The sequence below is a fragment of the Rutilus rutilus genome, assembly GCF_951802725.1.
Source record: "Rutilus rutilus genome assembly, chromosome: 1".
NCBI lineage: Eukaryota > Metazoa > Chordata > Actinopteri > Cypriniformes > Leuciscidae > Rutilus > Rutilus rutilus.
Window position 1 is genome coordinate 20235398 of NC_140209.1, and position 20720 is coordinate 20256117.

Below are 20720 nucleotides of genomic sequence, written 5' to 3' on the forward strand. Positions count from 1 at the left end.
AAACTGACATTTTGTTGTTTTATTGGCTTCTATTAACTCGTGTTCAACCCAACATAAATTTGTGATATAAAACAATCAGTCAGTTTTTGACGTGATTTGTCTGTTCCCTTTCAAAAACTACAATCGATGTTGCGCTGCTAAGCGCATTGAGAACGTCTTTAATTGTGACTGGCTGTGAATATTGTGTGTAACACATCAATAGAATTGACCCGGAGGTAATATAGCCTCGGTCAATGACGTCTTGTAAGATGCATATTAGACATTTCAAATTTGAATGGTGAAAATGTTGGCATCCACAGCCAGTATTTTGAGAGGTTTTTTTTGACAATTTAGAGCCACCGTACAAGCGAACGACAAAATCCAGAATGGCATCTGACAAGTTGATACACTTTGTCTCGCAGCACAAAGTACTGTATGAAAAACAAAATGCAGATTACAAAGACAATGAAAAAACCTAGGCCTAAACCTCCCCTTTCAACCAGATCGAAATTTCGGATTGATTAAGGTGTGATTGAGCAGCCAATTCGATTACTAATCATGTATTATTTGGGTATAATAATTATTGGGTATTATTTGGCTGTTCTGTCTACCCAACGCTTCCGCCGGCCATATGTGTGTGTGTGTGTGTCTGTGTGTGTCTCCATACCTTAGACATACTGCCAGTCTCTGTTCAGGATCGATTGGTTCACGGAAATTGGTCTTTTTTTTTATTTAATATGTGGCTCCAGTATCGCTAGCTAAGCATCAAACTGTTCCACTGACATTCGGAGGTACATTTTGAATCGCTCGGGATCATTTTTGCAACTCCTTGATAAGGAGGTGAAACTCTCCTTCCTCTCGGCGCAATCTCAGGATTGGATGGACCCAATATTTCCTCTTTCTTTTTGTCTTTTTAAGATGAAAGAGGGCAACAAAATCATCCTCACTGCTTGACGATTCATTTAGTATTTTTTGCGTTTTTTTTCCCGCAAAGGTTTAATAAATACGCATCGGACTCAGTATGCAAGGTTTCTGTGCATGCCGAATTTTAAGGCTGATGAACACAAACGCATACGAAAATTTCTGACTCAGTGTGGAATGGCCTTTAGTCATTTTTACGTCCCTGTCGGGCTGGGTAATGGTCTTAAGTGGTCGTCCTGCCCAAGGGACCTGGGGAGCCATCATCTTGATTGGCAAAACAGTTGCCTCAAGTTGATGGAATATGTAGTTCTGGCCCTGAAATACTTTCTCCTTCAGTTGAGAGGCTTTCATGTCTTAGTGCGGGGGGACAACACAGTGGCACGATGACACACACATGGCCCAAAATGCGCCTGTATGCATTTCCTCCAGTTTCTATGCTCCCAGGATTTCTAGCCAGGGTTTGCCATCAAGGGTCTTGCCTCTTACTGATAGCGCTGCATTGGCCGAACAGAGGGTGGTTCTTGGAGATAATATATCTCCTCGACGGTTCGCCATGGGCGAGAGGAGGGGCCTTCTGTCTCAGTTGGAGGGCACGATATTCCATCCCAGGCCCGACCTGTGGAACCTTCATATTTGGCCCCTGATGGGTACCAACTGAGGGATACTGGGTTTTCACCTGACGTTATTGAGACCATTCTAAATGCTAGGGCTTCCTTCCACTAGAAAGAGTTATGCCAACAAATGGGGTGTCTTTGAAAGGTGGTGTGTTGTACATAATGCAGATCCGGTCAACTGCCAGATTGCTTCAGTTCTGGACTTCCTGCTGGAAAAATTATCAACAGGCACATGCCCCGTCACTCTCAGGATTTATGTGGCCGACAGACGACTGAGGCCTCCCGTAAGAGCCAAGATCCCTTCATGGGACTTAGCTATAGTTCTAAAGGGTCTGGTTGAGACCCCTTTGAAGCTCTAGAATCAGCGTCTGACAAACTTCTGACCCTAAAGATATTTTTTCTTATGGCTATAACTTCTTTAAAAAGAATCAGGGATATGTAGGCTCTGTCAGTCTCGCCATACTGCTTTGACTTTGCACCAGAAATAGTGAAAGTGATTTTTCATCCCCATCCTGACTACCTGCCTAAGGTTCCTTTCTTGACTGTACATCTGGTTACTCTTGAGACCTTCTGCCCTCTGCCGTTCACACCGCCGGAGCAGGAGAGATCTCACAGACTGTGTCCAGTCCATGCTCTTCAGACCTACGTCCACTGCACTAGCCAGTGGCGTAAGTCAGAGCAACTGTTCGTCTGTTATGGGGGCCGTAACAAAGCGGCTGCCACCAAGCAGACCTTGTCACATTGGGTCAGGGATGTTATTGCTCTTGCCTATGAGGCGTGCATGTTAAGCTTTGCCATTGGGTATAAGGGCTCACTCCACCAGGGAGGTCGCCTCCTCTAATGCTCTGGCACAACATGTTTGTGATGCGGCAGGCTGGTCCTCTCCGCACACATTCATAAGATTTTATAGTTTGGATTTTCATGCCACTCCGGGCTCTCATGTCCTTGAGTCGACATCACAAGCTAATGTCTAGGCCCTTTTCCTAGAATCCTAATGTCTATGGCGAGATTTCCTAAGTATCCTGATGATGCCGGCTCATCTATTTATAGCCTTGTGTTGCGGGTGCGCGCCGATGACGTCAACGACCGAGGCTATATTACCTCAGGGTCAATTCTGTTGAGGTGTTACACACAATATTCACAGCTGGTCACAATTAAAGACTTTCCCAATGCGCTAAGCAGTGCAGCATCTCGTTCCGCTTTTTTCAGAGAACAGGGTTACAGTCAAGTAACCCGGAACATTCAGAGCAATGCAAAATCACTCTCTGACAGTACACTGTTAGACTTTTCTGTAATTTCTACAGTTATTTACTTTAAATCCCCCAGTATTATACTGCTATTTCTCTTTACAGTAAATAACTGTGATTCCCATTGCATCATGGGAATTTTCTGTGACGTCTAACACCACATACAGAGACTTACTGTATTTTTTAAATTTGCTGTATACTACTGTATTTGACGTAACTGCCTCTCTGGCTGGCACCATTCCATCGTGCTTTTTATTTCCTAATTTTTGCCTTACACCGCGTGTCTACAACGCTATAATAGCCAGAGGCTGTCTATATTGGACACTTGAAGCGACCGGACCTTTAAATGCAAACCTGTTTATCCCTTGTCAGAAATAGCGCGAGCGCTTGGACTCGTATCGGACTACGTCAGAAATATAACTGCCGCGGCGCATCACTACACCTATTTTTTACAGTCTATCTATGCACTACACTGACTGTCTGGGATTTGTCGTGTCGCGTCAGAGCATCCAGTGTAGGTAATGGGGTCTGTCTTTTGTTGGATCGCGACGTTCGTGTCTGGCCCGAGGAAGAGACGGAATTCACTTCACCGAGAGAGACATCAGCATGCAAGGTAAAAAAAAATTAAATAAACTTCTGCGTGTGTTGACAGTATTGTGCCCAGTTTAACCTATGTTTTAACGTTACCTGTTACTCGTCGTCAACATGGCGGTAACGAACTACCATGGTAAACTGAGCTAACGTTTCATTTTACACACTTTGTTAGATTATTGAATTGTCGAGTTAAAATATGACAACGAGCAACGCGTTTACATTAACAATAAATGTGAATAAACTATAGGATAAACTAATGTGAAATTCTGTTTAGCCTAATGTTGGCCTACTAATGAGAACCTTTATAGTTTTAGCATTAGGTTGCAAACTATACCATATTATATATATTTTTTAATGGAATTTAATATTTACTTCCATTTTTGTGTTTAGAGGCAACTGCAACAAAGCGCCAATTCACGCCAGTGACTTCTAGCAAGATTCCAGAGGTAGGCCAGCCCATTTGTGATATATTTTGAGATAAGTTTGCTGAAATGATTAGCAATACGCTATGTGAGAATAGCTTTTGAGCCACTGGTGCAGACTAGGTAGCTTACAATATCTTATAAAATCTCTATAAAATTGTCTAACTTTATATCAAATAAGTGACCTTTGCCTTATGTCTAACTTTATTACACAGCAAATGAACCAATCAGAAGATGGACCATTGTCTTTGTTCAGTCTCACCAGATTAAATGTATCCAGGTAAGCACTGCAGTAAAACTCTCACTAATTCATTCATACCAAATCTAGCATTCTAAACAACTTAAGTTTATGTTTTTGCATTATTTTGATATTTTATTAGCCAGAAGACTCTACCATTGCAGTTCCACCTGACTAGGAAGGTCCTAATATCAGCACACATGTGGGTTAACTACTGTAGGAAGGAGAACGATCATCACACAGTGATTTCTTGCATGTATCTTACTGTGTATTTGTCTCAAACAGGTACTCCTTCACTGCAGACAAGCTGAAATGGGCTAAAATCATCGATTTCAGTCGTTCTTTCTATGGATCTCAGCATTTTTGGACAGAATTGAGGATTTGTAAGTATTAAAATTTAATCTGGCATAATTTTATTTAGTTCTTTTGTATGCTATTTATTGACAAAAGCTGTTTACAAATATATATTCTTAAGTTTTTGTGAAAATTATAATAAAAATTAACAAAAAAGGAGGTTAAAAATAATGTGACACTAATATTTTCTCTCTCTCACTCTCTCACTCTCATAGTGTTGGAACTGGGATCTCCTCTGAAGGACTGAGTACATTTGTGTTTGTGGGCACGCATGCAGACCAGGGAACACTCTGATGTTGTCAATCAAGTTCTGAACAGGAACCAATCTTTGGAGAAGTTCATTTATTCACAAAGGTGGACAAAAACATTCTGTTGGCTTTTTAAAGATTATTTTGATGATGACTTTTACTCCTATGCTGTAGAAAAGATGGAGTAGACAGTCAGACATTGATAATAATAAGAAATGTTTCTTGAGCATCAAAGAGACTTCTTTCAAAAACATTACGACACTTAAATACTTCTTTTGGCCACCAGTGTACATGAATCCAACTAATTTTTGGAAATAAGTGAAATTATTTTTAAGGTGGGGTTATGTGTCTTGTATTGTGAAAAGAACTGTGTTTTGTCCTGTGTTGGACATTTCCTTTTTGAATGCTTAAAAATGTATTTATATTCTGCAGTTTTATGAATGTAATGGTTGATATTTCATTATAATACTTGTATAAGCTAAACAACCAATGACTCTACATTCATTTAGTCAAATGCTTATGTTTTGTTTATGGTTTTATGTATGTTTTCAAAAATGTTTGCAGTGAAGGACAGCACATAATGTGTTAATTTAACACGTTTACACATCTTTGTGTTAACCTCTCTGACATATTTACTTTGTTAAAATCATTAACACAATGAATGAGTTAAAATTAACACAAAAAATGTTGTCTCTAAACTCACCCATTAATGTGTAAATTTCACACATCATTTCCAGCATTGGCATGTTTATTTTGTGATGTATATGAAATGTTTTAAATAAAAAAAAATTATTTTGTAATAATTTTGTCTAATTGGTTTGTATGAAAGTAGTACTTATGTAGGATAAAAATAAAATTAATCATATATCAAAATTATCAAATCTAATTTATATTTAGTACAAATAAAAATAATTACAGTAGTGTACTGATTAGCTTCGTTTTTACAGTAATGCACTGTACTGATTAGCTTCGTTTTTACAGTAATGCACTGTATTACACAAAACTGAAATATGGTTTGGTACTGTAACTCTTAATTACAGTAACTTACTGGCAACAGTGTTGCCAGTAAGTTACTGTAAAAAACCCTTGAAAAGTCTAACAGTGTAGGAGGCTAGATGTAGGTGACAGTAGTCAAAACAAGCAGAAACAAAGCAGTATAAGCAGCGCTGTGCAACTTTCTCTTTCTGACATTACTTATTATGGTGAAGATAAAACGTCAAACAGTATTTTCATGTTTTCTAACAGCAGTTCATGTTTTTGTATTTGCTCTGGTGCTTAAGAATACAGAGACGAGAAGCTTCCAGATTCTTCCTCTGTTAAAGGAGAACTCCGGTCAATTTTAACATTGAGCTCATTTTTTTGTAAATTTGGAGTGCTGTCAATACAGAGAACAATGACAAAAATCGGTGTTGCCTACACCATGTTATCCTCTTTTTAAAATTTGCCCCTTTTGACTTCAATGGGGCAAGTTTTAAACCTGCTTTTAGCCTCTTAACATCTTTGTGTCATTACAAGTGCACAGCTAATGTGAGTGATTCCTTCAGAGTGATCACAGGTGAATCTGACTGTAGTAGATGTGAAAGATATTAATAAAAATTATGTTATTTCAGCCAGCGCACATACCTGTGCAAACAGGAAGAAAACAGGAAGAAAATACAGGTATACTGGCACTCTGAAGGAATGACTCACATTAGCTGTGCACTTGTAATGACACATCAGGGATGTTAAGAGGCTAACAGCAGGTTTAAAACTTGCCCCATTAAGGTCAACAGGGTGCAAATTTTACAAAGAGGATAACACGGTGTAGGCAACACCGATTTCTGTCGTTGTTCTCTGTATTGACAGCACTCCAAGTCCAAATTTACAAAAAAATTAGCTCAATGTTAAAATTTGACCGGAGTTCTCCTTTAATGTTAGAAAGGTGTTGGAAATGATGTGATTGCTTACAGTTTACATGTCAGGCATGCGCCATCTGGAGTTTCATGACCGAACTAAGGATTTATAACACAAATTATTGTAATGATATTAAAATAGATCATAATCGTGCACAGCAGTTGTTGACCAGATATGATGGGATTAAAATGACTATTGACCTCATCAGTGATCTTGACTTTGGGCTTCGCATTTCATTTCACATTTGTCTCTCATTTGAAATCCAACTTGATTTAATGTTTCTTTTAGACCTGATGGACGTGAAGAAGAAAGGAAAAGCAGAAGCCAACAAATCTGTCTCCTGCCCTCAGTGTAAAAAACGCTTCTCATGAAGAAGCTCCAGGCTGAAGATTCACATGAGAGTTCACACTGGGAAGAAGCGGCTCAGGCTTTCGCTCTGAAATCACATCAGCTTCTCATTATAAAGAGAGACCATTTAACTGTGGTCAGTGCGGTAAACAGTTTCGTTGGGCTTCAGACCTGAACAAACACCTGAAGATTCACACAAAGGAGAAGATTAATTTATAATATAACAGCAGAAAAGACCCGGCGGTGTGTGTTTCAGTGCAGGGAAGTCCTTCACTACAGACGATGAACTGAAAGACCACCAGAAAATGTATTTGCTTCAAAAAATTCATTGCTCATTGTATCACCAACTCATTGTTATTGTACATTTTTATCAATACAGCTTTTAGAAACCTAATAAATGATATTTCACCACACATGACTGACATTGAATGAGATTGCTGTCTGTCTACATTATTAACTGTTTCACCCTTGATATGCAGCAGACATGTTCACAGGTCCCTAAATGCTAAGTCCAAGTCAAGTCTCAAGCCTTTTATCTATTTTAAACAATAGTTCTTTCAGCAAGTTATTGTAAATAACAGTGTTGTGAAATATCAAAAATGAGTTCTACTTAGAAAATGTCAAAGTATTATTTAAATCATTTATTTAATTTTTATTCACAATAAAAAACTGATTACTTTCAAACTATATAACATAATACGATTTGGAATGCTTCTTGAAAGGACACCCCAGAAATTAGGGCCTTGTACCCAGAGTAGAATGAGCTCTAGAGGCCAAAGATCCAAGATGGCGGCGCGAGTACATCGCGAGGCTCGCGGTCTCTCCAGATTCTGTAATTTAGCAGTATTTTTCTTGCTCATTTCGGGTCTGTTCGTCCAGAACAGTTGTGCCTTAACATCGTACACCCAAGGTGAGCTTTTGGATATTGGTTTGCGAATTTCCGACAGTTTTATGGACAACCTTCGACTCCTTCCTGAGATCGCCAGATCACCCGAGGCTATGCACTCTGCCCGGCCGGGCGGAAGTGCTCGCAGGCGCCGGCGAGATCGTAAACAAAGGCGGGGGAAGCGCGGAGGACTAAGAGCTAAGCTAAAGCTAACACCACACCGGCTCTCTTTACCCAGCATTTTCCTTGCCAATGTACGGTCGCTGTTGAACAAAATGGAGGAGATTCGACTCAACATCACATACAGCAAGAGACTTTTGAACTGTAATGTTCTAATTTTCACGGAAACATGGTTAAACAGCGGAATACCGGACAACGCTATTGAGCTAGCGGGACGCCATACATTCCGGGCGGATAGAACATTAGATGGCTCCGGTAAGACCAGAGGTGGTGGATTGTGCATTTACATTAACAAAGCTTGGTGCACAAACTCTGCTATTGTTGGGAGACATTGTTCAGCTAACCTTGAGTTTCTCATGGTTAAATGTAGACCGTTTTATCTACCGCGGGAGTTCACTTCCACTATTATAACTGCAGCCTATATTCCCCCGGATGCTGATGCCAAGTTTGCTATGAAAGAACTTCACGCAGCCATCAGTAAACAACAGACCGTTCACCCGGAAGCTGCGTTTATTGTTGCGGGTGATTTTAATCATTCAAACTTAAAGTCAGTGCTACCGAAATTTCACCAGCATGTTTCCTGTCACACCAGAGGAAACAAAACCTTAGACCATGTTTACACAAACATGGCTGAAGCTTACGTCGCGACACCCCTCCCCCACTTGGGACAGTCAGATCACCTTTCTTTGTTCCTCACCCCCAAATATGCACCTCTGATCAATCGCGTGAAGCCATCAGTGAAGACCATCAAGGTGTGGCCTGCGGGGGCAGATTTCTCACTCCAGGAAAGGTTTCTACACACAGACTGGAGTATGTTTGCTTCTCAAGCCACCAGTGGCTCTCACACGGACATTGACTGCTACACCTCCTCTGTACTGGATTATATTAATACCACCATTGACTAGGGATGCACCGATGTGAAAATTGTGGCCGATACCGATAACCGATATTAATATTGCTGTTATGGCCGATACCGATATTTACCGATGTCGATATCTCTGTATAGAAAACAAATTTTAATGATTATCAAATAAAGAGCTATTTTCCAAAACACATTTTTTTTACTTTAGAAATGACTGATATTGGGCATCTTTACCTGTGTGCAAAATATGTCACACATACACACATTGCATTGCATATAATGTGTGCTGGTCAACTTGTCTAAAATGAAGAAACCCTTAGAAAACAGTAAAAAAAAACAAAAAAAACAGGAACATGTGTACAATTAAGATAGGCTACTTCATTTATTATTCCAATATCCAAATATTATTCTAAAAAATACCACAGGGAAAAGGGCTTCTTGTGACTGTCTTTGCGTTTGAACATTGCACATTTTAAACAGGACACGCAGCTGAATAAATGTTAGCCAATACAAACATATTTATAGAAAACAGTTGACAATGAATAGACAGGAGTCCAATAATAGCATAACGAATCACTTATTCTAAAAATAATAACAAGTAGGCTATAAGACGAATCCGACATATGGGCTGTGTTAACAGTAAAACGTCCGTCATTTAACGAATTTTAAAAACACGGATGGATAATACAAAATGCTTTCTGACATTTTGACAGAAAAAAACAAACAAGCAAGAACAAAATTTAAACTTAGCCCGTTTTCATTTTACAATTATCTTCTCTCTCTATGTGCGCGCGTCCGTGTTTGTGAGAGAGAGCTCGCGCAGCACCGGTAGCCTACTTTTTTAATCCATAAGTAACGAACGCGATGGTTTTCATACAAACTAAATATGTAACATAATTAGGTAGGCTACTTTAGTTATTATTAACACAATAACACATGAAAAATAGTGCTTTCTGCTTAGCCCGTTTTCATTTTACAATTATCTTCTCTCTCTATGTGCGCGCGTCCGTGTTTGTGAGAGAGAGCTCGCGCAGCACCGGTAGCCTACTTTTTTAATCCATAAGTAACGAACGCGATAGTTTTCATACAAACTAAATATGTAACATAATTAGGTAGGCTACTTTAGTTATTATTAACACAATAACACATGAAGGCTACGTTTCTCAACACTGAGAATGAATAAATAAACGCCTGTTTCTCCACTCGCGCTTATCAGAATCCACAAATCACACGCGCTGTCACTTTTGAGAAAAATCAAATTCGAATGGGTATCATATATCAAGCAATATATTCAAATATCTACGAGTCAAAAAACGATCAGTCAAAAATGTGTCATGAGGAGGAAAAAAACATAAGTCGCACTGGACTGCATTAACAATGTTACGGACGTGAGCGCTCTCGGCACTTAAAAACTGCTTTAAAACTTTCACAGAGACCTCAAGCAGAAAGCACAAAGCCTGTCTTTAAATTTAATTTCGTTTTGTATTAATTGTATCTTAATTTTGATCAATGTTTCATCAACGAATTGCATTGGATTTAATAAATAAAAAGTATATATACTAGAAAATATTTAATCAGGACAGAGGCGACGGCGCGTGAACCTGGAGCGCGTCTCATAAATGAACCAAAACCTAATTGTATCTTAATTTTGATCAATGTTTCATTAACGAATTGAATTGGATTTAATAAATAAAAAGTAAATATACTAGAAAATATTTAATCAGGACAGAGGCGACGGCGCGTGAACCTGGAGCGCGTCTCATAAATGAACCGAAACCTACCTGCCTCACAGACCTGAGACATATATAGAAAGCTTGAAACTTCTATTTTTAAACAGAACAATTCAAAATGAAAGAAAACAGACTGTTCTCTGCTTATGTCATCTGTATGAAATGTGTATTTCTCTCACATCAACCTCTTCAGCTTCACACATTAAATATCGGCCTGTTCACATCGGCCATATTTTGACATCGGAACGATACCGATGTGTAAAAAAATGACCATATCGGCCGATATTATATCGGCGGCCGATATATCGTGCACCACTACCATTGACAGTGTTACAACCCAGAAGCAGATCACCACATACCCAAATCAGAAGCCATGGATGAACAGGGAAGTGCGACTCCTATTGAAGACACGCAATACTGCCTTCAGATCAGGAGATGCACAAGCCTATAGTACATCCAGAGCAAATCTGAAAAGGGGCATCAAAGAGGCCAAGCACTGCTACAAGCTTAAGATAGAGGGACACTTTTCCAACGCTGACCCTCGGCGCATGTGGCAGGGCATTCAGGCCATCAGTGACTACAAACCCTCTCACTCCACCCCCGCAGCCACTGATGTCAACTTCCTGAACGAGCTAAATGACTTTTATGCTCGCTTTGAAAGAGACAACAGAGAAACTGCCACCAAGCTCAAATCCTCAGCTGACCACCCACCGATCACACTCTCCTCCACAGATGTCTGCAATGCACTGAGCAGGATCAGCGCGCACAAGGCTGCTGGACCAGACAACATCCCTGGACGCGTACTCAGGGCATGTGCGGAGCAGCTCGCTGGGGTTTTTACAGACATTTTCAACCTGTCTCTTGCCCAAGCAGCTGTACCAACATGCTTTAAATGCACTTCCATTGTGCCAGTGCCAAAACACTCCAGCCCGAAGTGCCTTAATGACTACCGCCCTGTAGCACTCACACCCATCGTAATGAAGTGCTTTGAGCGGCTGGTCCTGGCACACCTAAAAGACTCTCTACCATCCACATTGGACTCACACCAGTTTGCCTACCGTAGCAATAGGAGCACAGAGGATGCAGTCTCCATGGCACTGCACTCTGTGCTCACACATCTGGACAATAAGAACACTTATGCACGCATGCTGTTTGTTGACTTCAGCTCAGCATTCAACACTGTCATCCCAACTAAGTTAATAGCCAAACTTGGAGACCTGGGCTTCAACACCTCCATGTGCAACTGGATTTTGGACTTCTTGACCAACAGACCCCAGAATGTTCGATCAGGCTCCAACTGCTCCACATCCATCACACTCAACACTGGTGTACCACAGGGCTGTGTGCTAAGCCCGTTCCTCTACTCCCTCTTCACCTCCGACTGCAAACCTGTGTACGGATCTAATTCCATCGTCAAGTTTGCGGACGACACTACGGTGATTGGTCTCATCAGCAACAACGATGAGACTGCCTACAGGGAGGAGATCAAGCACCTGGCCACATGGTGCACCGAAAATAACCAGCTCCTCAACACCACCAAAACGAAGGAGCTCATCGTGGACTTCAGGAAAGTGTCAAGAGGCACACACGACACCATCCACATCAATGGAATGGCTGTTGAGCGTGTCTCCAGTTTCAAGTTCCTGGGGATCCACATCTCGGCGGACATGACCTGGACAACCAACACCTCCAGCCTGGTCAAGAAGGCTCACCAGCGCCTTTTCTTCCTGAGGACACTGAGGAAGAATCAGCTTTCCTCCACTATCCTGGTGAACTTCTATCGCTGTGCAATAGAAAGCATCCTGACCAACTGTGCTACAGTGTGGTATGGGAGCTGTTCTGTTGCAGAGCGCAAGGCACTGCAGCGGGTGGTGAAAACCGCCCAGCGCATCACTGGGACTCCACTACCTGCCATCGAGCACATCCAGAGGAAACGCTGTCTGCATCGAGCTCGCAGCATCCTTAAGGACTCCTCTCACCCAGCCCACAGACTGTTTTCTCTCCTGCCCTCCGGCAGGCGTTTCAGGTGCCTCCGGACCAGGACCAGCAGACTAAAGAACAGTTTTTTCCCCAGAGCTGTCTCTTTATTAAACTCTAACCCTCATTGATCCCACTCCCCTCATATACTGATTGACTCGGCTCTCCCTCCTCACACCTGCCTCCATTTTGTTATTTGCAATACTATAATGTTCATTTGCACTGCTGATTGTTATTACAGTAACAACTGTTTACATATGCATCTTGCACTACTACCTTGACTGGAATATGCTCAATTTGCACTGCCGACTGTTTATTTACAGTACCGACTGTTTATATATACATTGCAATATCGTACCTTAACTGTAATATGCAATTACTTTCCACTGCACTTTCACTCGGATAGCTTCTGTCCAAACTTTATTTGCACTACTTTAAATCCATTGTTATACTGCTCATTAGCCTAACTTATACATATATCTATTTGTTAAATTCTGTTTATAGTATTAGCCATCTGTATATTATGCTCACATTCTGTTTATAGTAACAGCCATCTGTATATATATTCATAGTACATATCTATCTGTAAAATTCTGTTTATAGTAACAGCCATCTGTATATTATATTCAGTACATATCTATCTGTAAACATTCTGTTTATAGTAATAGCCATCTGTATATTATTATATTCAGTACATATCTAGCTGTAAACTCTGTTCACAGTAATAGTTATCTGTATATTATATTCATAGGACAATCTATCTGTAAATTTTTGTTTATAATAGTATTCAACTCTATATTTATTCAGTACATATCCATGTTCTGCACTTATGAACCACTGTATATCCTGCACTTGCTGCTATTGCACTTCTGGTTAGACCTAAACTGCATTTCGTTGCCTTGTACCTGTACTTGTGTAATGACAATAAAGTTGAATCTAATCTAATCTAATCAAAGGTGAAGGCATCAATGGCAGCAACATAAACCTTCAGTGTGGAAGGAGATAACCATGAAGCAAAACGATCTTGCAGGAACTCAAGTATTGAAATAACAGTGCAATTAACTGGATCCCATTGTCTTAGATTACACCAAGAGGTAAACACTCTCCTTTTCAGGGCGTATAGCTTCCTCATGGACAAAGCTCTAGTTGAGTATGGTCTCTACAACCTCAGAGGCAAGACCCACAGGTTGAGTATTTCTGGACAGATAGAAGGTCCCTCCTGACCGGCAGCTCCAGTGGAGAGCCAATGAGAAGTGATACTAGGTTCGAAAACCACACTCGGCTTGGCCAGTACGGAGCTACCAAAAGAACATTCACTCTGTCCTGACGAACCTTCTCCAGAACTCCTGAGAGCAGAGCAATCGGGGGAAATGCATACAGACGTTGTTTATGACTATTAAAAGTAAATTACTCTAAAAAATGTATTAAAAATATCAATATAGTTTTTTTTTAAGCAGCACAAAAAATGCATTTGTTAGTATAAGAACGCTGGCAATTTTGATGACCTGCGAAGATATGTAGGCAGCTGCAGGTCCTATACACACGAAAATTAGTAATTTTAATGGCATGGTTTACGCATTTGAGCCTGTGAGGGACAGGCCAGTAGTACCTGACTACCATCACAAGGAGGACGATCAGTTTCAGGCTCCACCTACATTACAGGATCGTTTGGGGGGAGGTGTGGGTGTGGGTGTGGGTGTGGGTGTGGGCGCTGCCGGAGCATGGACACTGCACCGGAATCGATCTGTTGCAGAGAGGTCAACCTGGAACATTTATTAATCGGCGAAAACTGCATCACCATGCACCGTTCATTTCAGATGCTGTGCGGTGAGAGAGACGTGTTGGAGGTGGCTATGCTATCTCTAAGGGATGTCCGAGCTGAGACACCGGCGCGCCCCATAAGTAGCAGGTATGTAACAGTCTATTTTATGAATTGGCGACTGGGCTAGGCTAGGCTAACTTGTTATATCTTTTTCTCAGACTGTTTAGGTTAACAGCGTAACGGCAGTTCAGTCTTTTGCCGAGGGGGCATTTGGGAAGAAGGAATAGGATCCTGATCACATCCTGTGCAGTGAACTACATTAGGGATCTTTTCCCCTCAGCCGAATATCAAGGATTCGAGTATGTGTTGGACTTGTAGTCAATTTTAATACTAAAACATTTCATGTCAGAACCGTCATGTAAAGTCACCATTTTATTGGATAATATCAAATAATTGAAAGGTAACACTACTAAGCATATAGAAAAACAAGTAATAAAAACTCAGTGAGTGTTTTAGCGCAATTTTCTGACGTCATGGGATCACAACACTAAGAGATAGTAAATCTTTTTATGTTTTTTTTTTTTTTTTTTTTCGAGATTAGACCTTCCTTAACATAATGCCGAAAACCCGAAGTCTCTAGGTGGTCTGGTTGAGGAGGAGATAGAAGTGCAAGATTGGTGCGCACAGACAGAACAGAAATCATGAGTTAACAATCGCAATTTTGTCCGTAGGAAAATTGCGCTAAAAAACATTTGAACTGATATTGCCTAAAGGAATATGGTTATGCAGTTATGCAGGACTATTATAGATGAACAAATATTATATGTAGGAATAAGAATTAGTATAGATAATAAATTATATATATATATATATATATATACTAACTACACAACTATTTATTATATATACACACACACATATGTGTGTGTGTATACAAAATGTGTATATGTGTATATATTCAACACAGGATCAAGCAGGCTGCATCTTCATTCGGGAGACTGAGGAAAAGAGTGTTTAGCAATGCTAATCTACATCTACACACAAAGATTGCTGTTTATCGGGCAATCTGCCTCACTGCTCTCCTGTATGGTTGTGAAACATGGACCATCTGTGTTCATCTGTGTTCAATCCTTCATTTTCTGTGGGTCTGACTCCAGATCGACCTGCTTGCACTGACTCAACCAAAGCTGCAGCCGCTGGTGATCGAGGTGGGCAGGCGCGTCTCTGGATGCTCAGTGATGCATCTCTGCATTGTACTCATCACAAGGACATTCTTGTTTCTTTTGGGGCAGTAGGAAACTACTGATGCATTTTCAGAGAAACGAATGCACGTTTCTGCCCTCCATGTTCAGAATCTCTCTGGGTAGCTCAGGTTTTTTTTTTTCACTGTTCCAATCAAAGTCAGTTTTCGCTTGAGTAGCTCGACACCAAGGTTGTATGATGTAAAGAAGTTGTCACAGGTTATGCAGTGACCTTGCAGCCCTTCACTCATTTGTAGAACCACATGCATCCCCTGGTTTCTCTCAGGTGCTCCACCTGATGGCTTGCCTGTGTAAATCTGCATTTTCCAGGCATAGCTGGACTTGGAATCACAGGCTGCCCATACTTTGATGGCATATCTGGCTCGCTTTTTTGGAATGTACTGGCTAAAAGGACAGCGTCCTCTGAATGGTACAAGGCGTTCATCCACTGTAATGTGTGGCCCAGGGTTGTAAAGACGAGGCAGAATTTCTTCCCATTTATCCCACACATCTCTGATTGCCGCTAATTTGCCCCTCTAACGTCAACTGGGTCTGGTTTCACGGTCATCATAACAAATGACCCAAGAAATGATGTGGAATCTTCCCTGAGTGAAATATTGGCCTTCCACACTCTGTACTCCATAAACTGGCAGTTGCCTCCCTTTGATCTGTACACTTCAGCTAAAATTAGCAATCCATTGTAAGCATGAAAATCAATAAGATCAAGTGGTTTCCATTTCTCACTAAACACACGGCTTCCCTCCAGATTGATCATATCCAGGATAGTCTTCTCTATTGGTTGTAAATACAGCTCAAAAGCTGAGTGTATGTCGTGGACTCTTGAGATGGCAAATCGTGTCGGACCTGGAATGTTCTTGATAACCATGGAAGCTGGCAGTCTTCCCCGCTGTTGTGGGGGTGTAGATGTCCATTCTATTTTACCATCTTTTGGCTCTCAAATAAATGAGGCCTATGATTAATCAGATGCAAATAGAAATATAAAAACAGTCCTAATTGAAAGAGAACAAGTTAACAAAAAGATTGAATCCAATATTAGGTGATAATATAGCATAACAAGTGATTTATAAGCTATTCTAGGCCAGTCATTTTGACCAGTAAGACCACAAGTGTAACAAGGTGACAAAACCCCCTCTAAAAAAGAAAGAAAATTGTCAACAACAAAAAAACATTTGAGGAGTAGTTATACCATTTGTGAACAAAGTCACTAAGTTTCAGTCCAAAGCGATAACATTAACTAGTATTTTCAGGGGGAAAAGTGACTCAAACACCACCATTTTACCAATCGCACTGAGACATTTAAAATGATACCAAACATGAAAAGGAAAAACAATATATTCACAAGATACATAGTGAACTTTTAGTGACTTGAATCAGGGAGAAAGGAAGGGAGGAGGGAGAAGGGGATGCAGAGATAAGGAAGGAGAAAAGTTTGGACAAGACAATGTCCTGTGCTCTTTCTTTGAGATCTTCTGTCCAGGGTGCGTTTTATTACTTTATTGCAGGGTGAGTTTTATCTCAGCTTAGCAGGAAAATCAAGTCTTACACGTGTGCGGCTTCTCTCTAGTGTGGATCTTCTCATGTGTTTTCAGATGTGATGAATGACTGAATCTCTTGTCACAGTGTGAACACTTGTAAGGTTTTTCTCCAGTGTGGATCCTCTCATGTGTTTTCAGATGTGATGAATGACTGAATCTCTTGTCACAGTGTGAACACTTGTAAGGTTTCTCTCTGCTGTGGATCCTCTCATGTGTTTTCAGAGTTGATGAATGCCTGAATCTCTTGTCACAGTGTGAACACTTGTAAGGTTTTTCTCCAGTGTGAATTCTCTCATGCCGTTTTAAAATGCCCACTGAAATAAAAGTCTTCTCACACTTAAAGCACATGTACTCTCTCACACCTGTGTGTATTTTCTCATGTTTATGTAACATGTGGCGCTCTGAAAAACTCTTTCCACACACAGAACATGAATGTGGCTTCTCCTTCGTATGAACTGTCAGGTGTCTCTTCAGGTGTGATGCCCTAAGATATGTTTTTCCACACTGATCACATGAGAACGGCTTCTCTCCAGTGTGGATCCTCATGTGAAGCTCAAGACTACTTTTGGTTGAGAATCTCTTTTCACACTGATCACATATGAACAGCTTCTCTCCGGTGTGGATTTTCATGTGTACTTTAAGATGTGCTGACTGTGTGAAAGTCGTTCCACACTGATCACATGTGAACGGCTTCTGTCCAGTGTGGATCCTCTTGTGTTCGGTCAGATCTGTTTTTTGTGAGAATCTCTTTTCACACTGATCACATGTGAACGGCTTCTCTCCAGTGTGGATTCTCATGTGAATCTCAAGATTTTGTTTGCTTGAGAAACTCTTTCCACACTGAGTGCAGGTGAAAGGTTTCTTGGCTTTTCTTTTCTTTAAAAATGTCTTTTTAGTCTTTGAGCGACTCAAAGGTTTTTCTCCAGGTTGGACATGATGTTCCTCCTCCACTTCACTCAGTTCTTCACACTCCTCCTTCACTTCCATCAGTTCTTCACTCTCCTCCTTCACTTCACTCAGTTCTTCACTCTCCTCCTTCACTTCACTCAGTTCTTCACTCTCCTCCTTCACTTCACTCAGTTCTTCACTCTCCTCCTTCACTTCACTCAGTTCTTCACTCTCTTCCTTCACTTCACTCAGTTCTTCACTCTCCTCCTTCACTTCACTCAGTTCTTCACTCTCCTCCTTCACTTCACTCAGTTCTTCACTCTCCTCCTTCACTTCACTCAGTTCTTCACTCTCTTCCTTCACTTCACTCAGTTCTTCACTCTCCTCCTTCACTTCACTTAGCTCTTCACTCTCCTCCTTCACTTTCATCAGTTCTTCACTCTCCTCCTTCACTTCACTCAGTTCTTCACTCTCCTCCTTCACTTTCATCAGTTCTTCACTCTCCTCCTTCACTTCACTTAGCTCTTCACTCTCCTGCTTCTCTTCACTCTCCTCCTTCTCTTCACTCAGTTCTTCACTCTCCTCCTTCACTTTACTCAGTTCTTCAATCTCCTCGTTCTCTTCCATCGGGTCTGAAATGAAAGAAAAAAAGGTGTAATTTCATTGTCAGTACATCAAAATAATTCAAAGAGAGAAATATAACACAAAATACAACATAAAATGAGCCCTGATGTGATAGAAGAAAGTAGGCACATCTTAAATGCAAGGTCCACCCAATTGGCCCAAGATCTGAATCAAATGGGAAGAGTGTAAAAGAAAGGAGATCATTTGACCTGATTTTTAGTTTAATCTGATGCTGACAATCAAAAAAAAAAAAGTTTCTCCTCCCTTTACATTTGTTGAAAATCTGTACTCATTTAATTTTTTTAACTGCATATCTAAATGTGAAGAAGTGCTTGAATGTTTCTAACATGAATGTTCTTCAGCATCATGAATGAATGAAGAATAAACACCAACCTCTTTGTTCTTCAGTATCTTCAGTGTGTTTCATTCTGCAGGGTTCTGGATCACTCATGTTCTCACTGTCCTCTTTAATAAACTCAGTCTTTACAGATTTCAGCTCTTCCTGATGCTCTGTGCTCGTCTTCACTTGTAGACTGATGGGAATATTCCAGCATTTATTGGAGAATTATAGTGGGAGGAGCTTCACTGATGATGACTTGCAGTGGGAGGAGCTTCACTGGTGATGTAATTGGTGTGGGAGGAGCTGATCTGCCAAAATCAAAAATATATCAGTTACTGAGTTTGTTTTTATACTAAATGACACTTCTAAGCATTTATATCTGTCTGTCTATCATTAAGTAACTGATGCTCATTCAACTCATAACCCTACAATCATCCTCCATCTTCATTCAAATATTGTCACTTCTTTAAAAATCCCTCTTGAAGTCTTGGGGTTTTGATGCCAGAAAATAAACTTTATTATCCAAGTAACAAAGCCAAGCAAATCCAGAGTCCAGTCTCGAACATACAGTATAGCCTACACCTCAAATGTAATCAATACACACGTGTGTTTTAAGCAGTGAACATGAGACTAAGGGCTTCACCATATTTAAGCATTTCCATCCCGGCCTGAAATAGGCAGCAGCAGTGATGTGTAAACTGAATTTGGTGTGTTACAAAGTCATATGTCATAATATAAAATATGCAAAAGCACATTTTATCAAACTAAGTGTTGTAGTATGGCCAGTAGGAGACCACTGATGTGTAAACTGAATTTGGTCACACTACAGCAGGGGCGGCTGGCCAATATAGGGCCTCATTTACATATGAGTGTAACAACTGAATATATTTGCTAGGAACGTAAACGCTTTGAGAGGGAACGCCGAAGTTTTGCGAGGAAATGCAAAAGATTTTACTTTTTTCCCTCCCATCCCAAATATTTTCCACCATCTCCCTTTAGGGGCTCTGTAGAAATGAGCTTTAAGTGGCCATTTACAGGAGATTTGAAGACATCAGCATAATAAATGAGGTGAAAACAGGAACTATTGTCATGAAATAAAGAGTGTTTTCAGCAGATCTGTTAATATTGATGAGCCTCAGACTATCAACACTCATTCAACAAGCCATTCAGGATCATCAGCAGATCATCTCACTTTATTCTGAGTGTTTGCTGTTAGAAACACATTATTTGAGTCAGGACAGATGACAAAAGCCAGTAAAACTGCTCTATTGAAAGACAATACTGTTATTGCTCACAATGTGGCATGGATAAAACATCAATAATACAAAAACATGAATGACACTAAATAACTACACCATTATATGTCCATATGAATCTAACATTGTTTGATTTTATCACAGCTGCATTAATTGCGATAAAATTATTAGATCACCATTAGATCAGTTCTCATTAAAGGGTTAATAAGTATTTAGAGGTATCTGTTCAATACATTTCAATGCAACGTAATCTGCCAAAGATAAATGTCAACAGAGATAAAGGTAAAAATAAAAATGGGAACACATCGAAAAGACTTTGGCTTTGAAAAGTCAAGCCACAAACAGTAGGAATCTAGCAGAGTATGGATTGCTATGAGTTACTACTCCCTCTTATGACGTCATCACCCAGTTACTGTGAAAACTTGCTACCTTTGAATAAAGCCCAATAAATGTTACGCATTTTAAGACAGGAATGTTTTATATACATATTGAGCACTTTATACACATTAATTGGTTGTGGTGGTTAACCTGCAACTTACACTTTAATACACGGTTAAACA

General features: G+C 40.3%; 3 protein-coding genes across 3 annotated transcripts in view; 2 read left to right on the forward strand and 1 right to left on the reverse strand.

Moving 5' to 3' along the window:
* LOC311292084 (uncharacterized protein) overlaps positions 1-7271 on the forward strand; it is a 36619-nt gene extending 29348 nt beyond the window's left edge. Inside the window, exon 4 of the mRNA XM_084411543.1 lies at positions 6799-7271. Within this exon, the coding sequence (XP_084267669.1) occupies positions 6799-6865 (67 nt within the window). The 3' untranslated portion in view covers positions 6866-7271. The remainder of the gene's footprint in view (positions 1-6798) is intronic.
* The window catches only part of LOC311292699 (uncharacterized protein), a 57383-nt gene extending 38262 nt beyond the window's left edge, over positions 1-19121 (reverse strand). Inside the window, exon 1 of the mRNA XM_084412480.1 lies at positions 18958-19121. Within this exon, the coding sequence (XP_084268606.1) occupies positions 18958-19015 (58 nt within the window). The 5' untranslated portion in view covers positions 19016-19121. The remainder of the gene's footprint in view (positions 1-18957) is intronic.
* On the forward strand, positions 2791-5716 carry LOC311289718 (uncharacterized protein). The gene is made up of 6 exons (XM_084407949.1): positions 2791-3374; positions 3746-3801; positions 3993-4057; positions 4158-4217; positions 4301-4398; positions 4585-5716. Exons 1-6 carry the CDS (start codon positions 3368-3370, stop codon positions 4614-4616), a joined length of 318 nt encoding a protein of 105 aa, XP_084264075.1. The 5' UTR covers positions 2791-3367; the 3' UTR covers positions 4617-5716.
* Positions 19122-20720: the final 1599 nt, after the last annotated feature.

Coding starts and splice junctions, on each gene's coding strand:
- LOC311289718 (XM_084407949.1), top strand. Junction 4,058..4,157: donor ACCAGATTAAATGTATCCAG/GTAAGCACTGCA, acceptor ATATTTTATTAG/CCAGAAGACTCTACCATTGC. Junction 4,218..4,300: donor GTCCTAATATCAGCACACAT/GTGGGTTAACTA, acceptor TGTCTCAAACAG/GTACTCCTTCACTGCAGACA.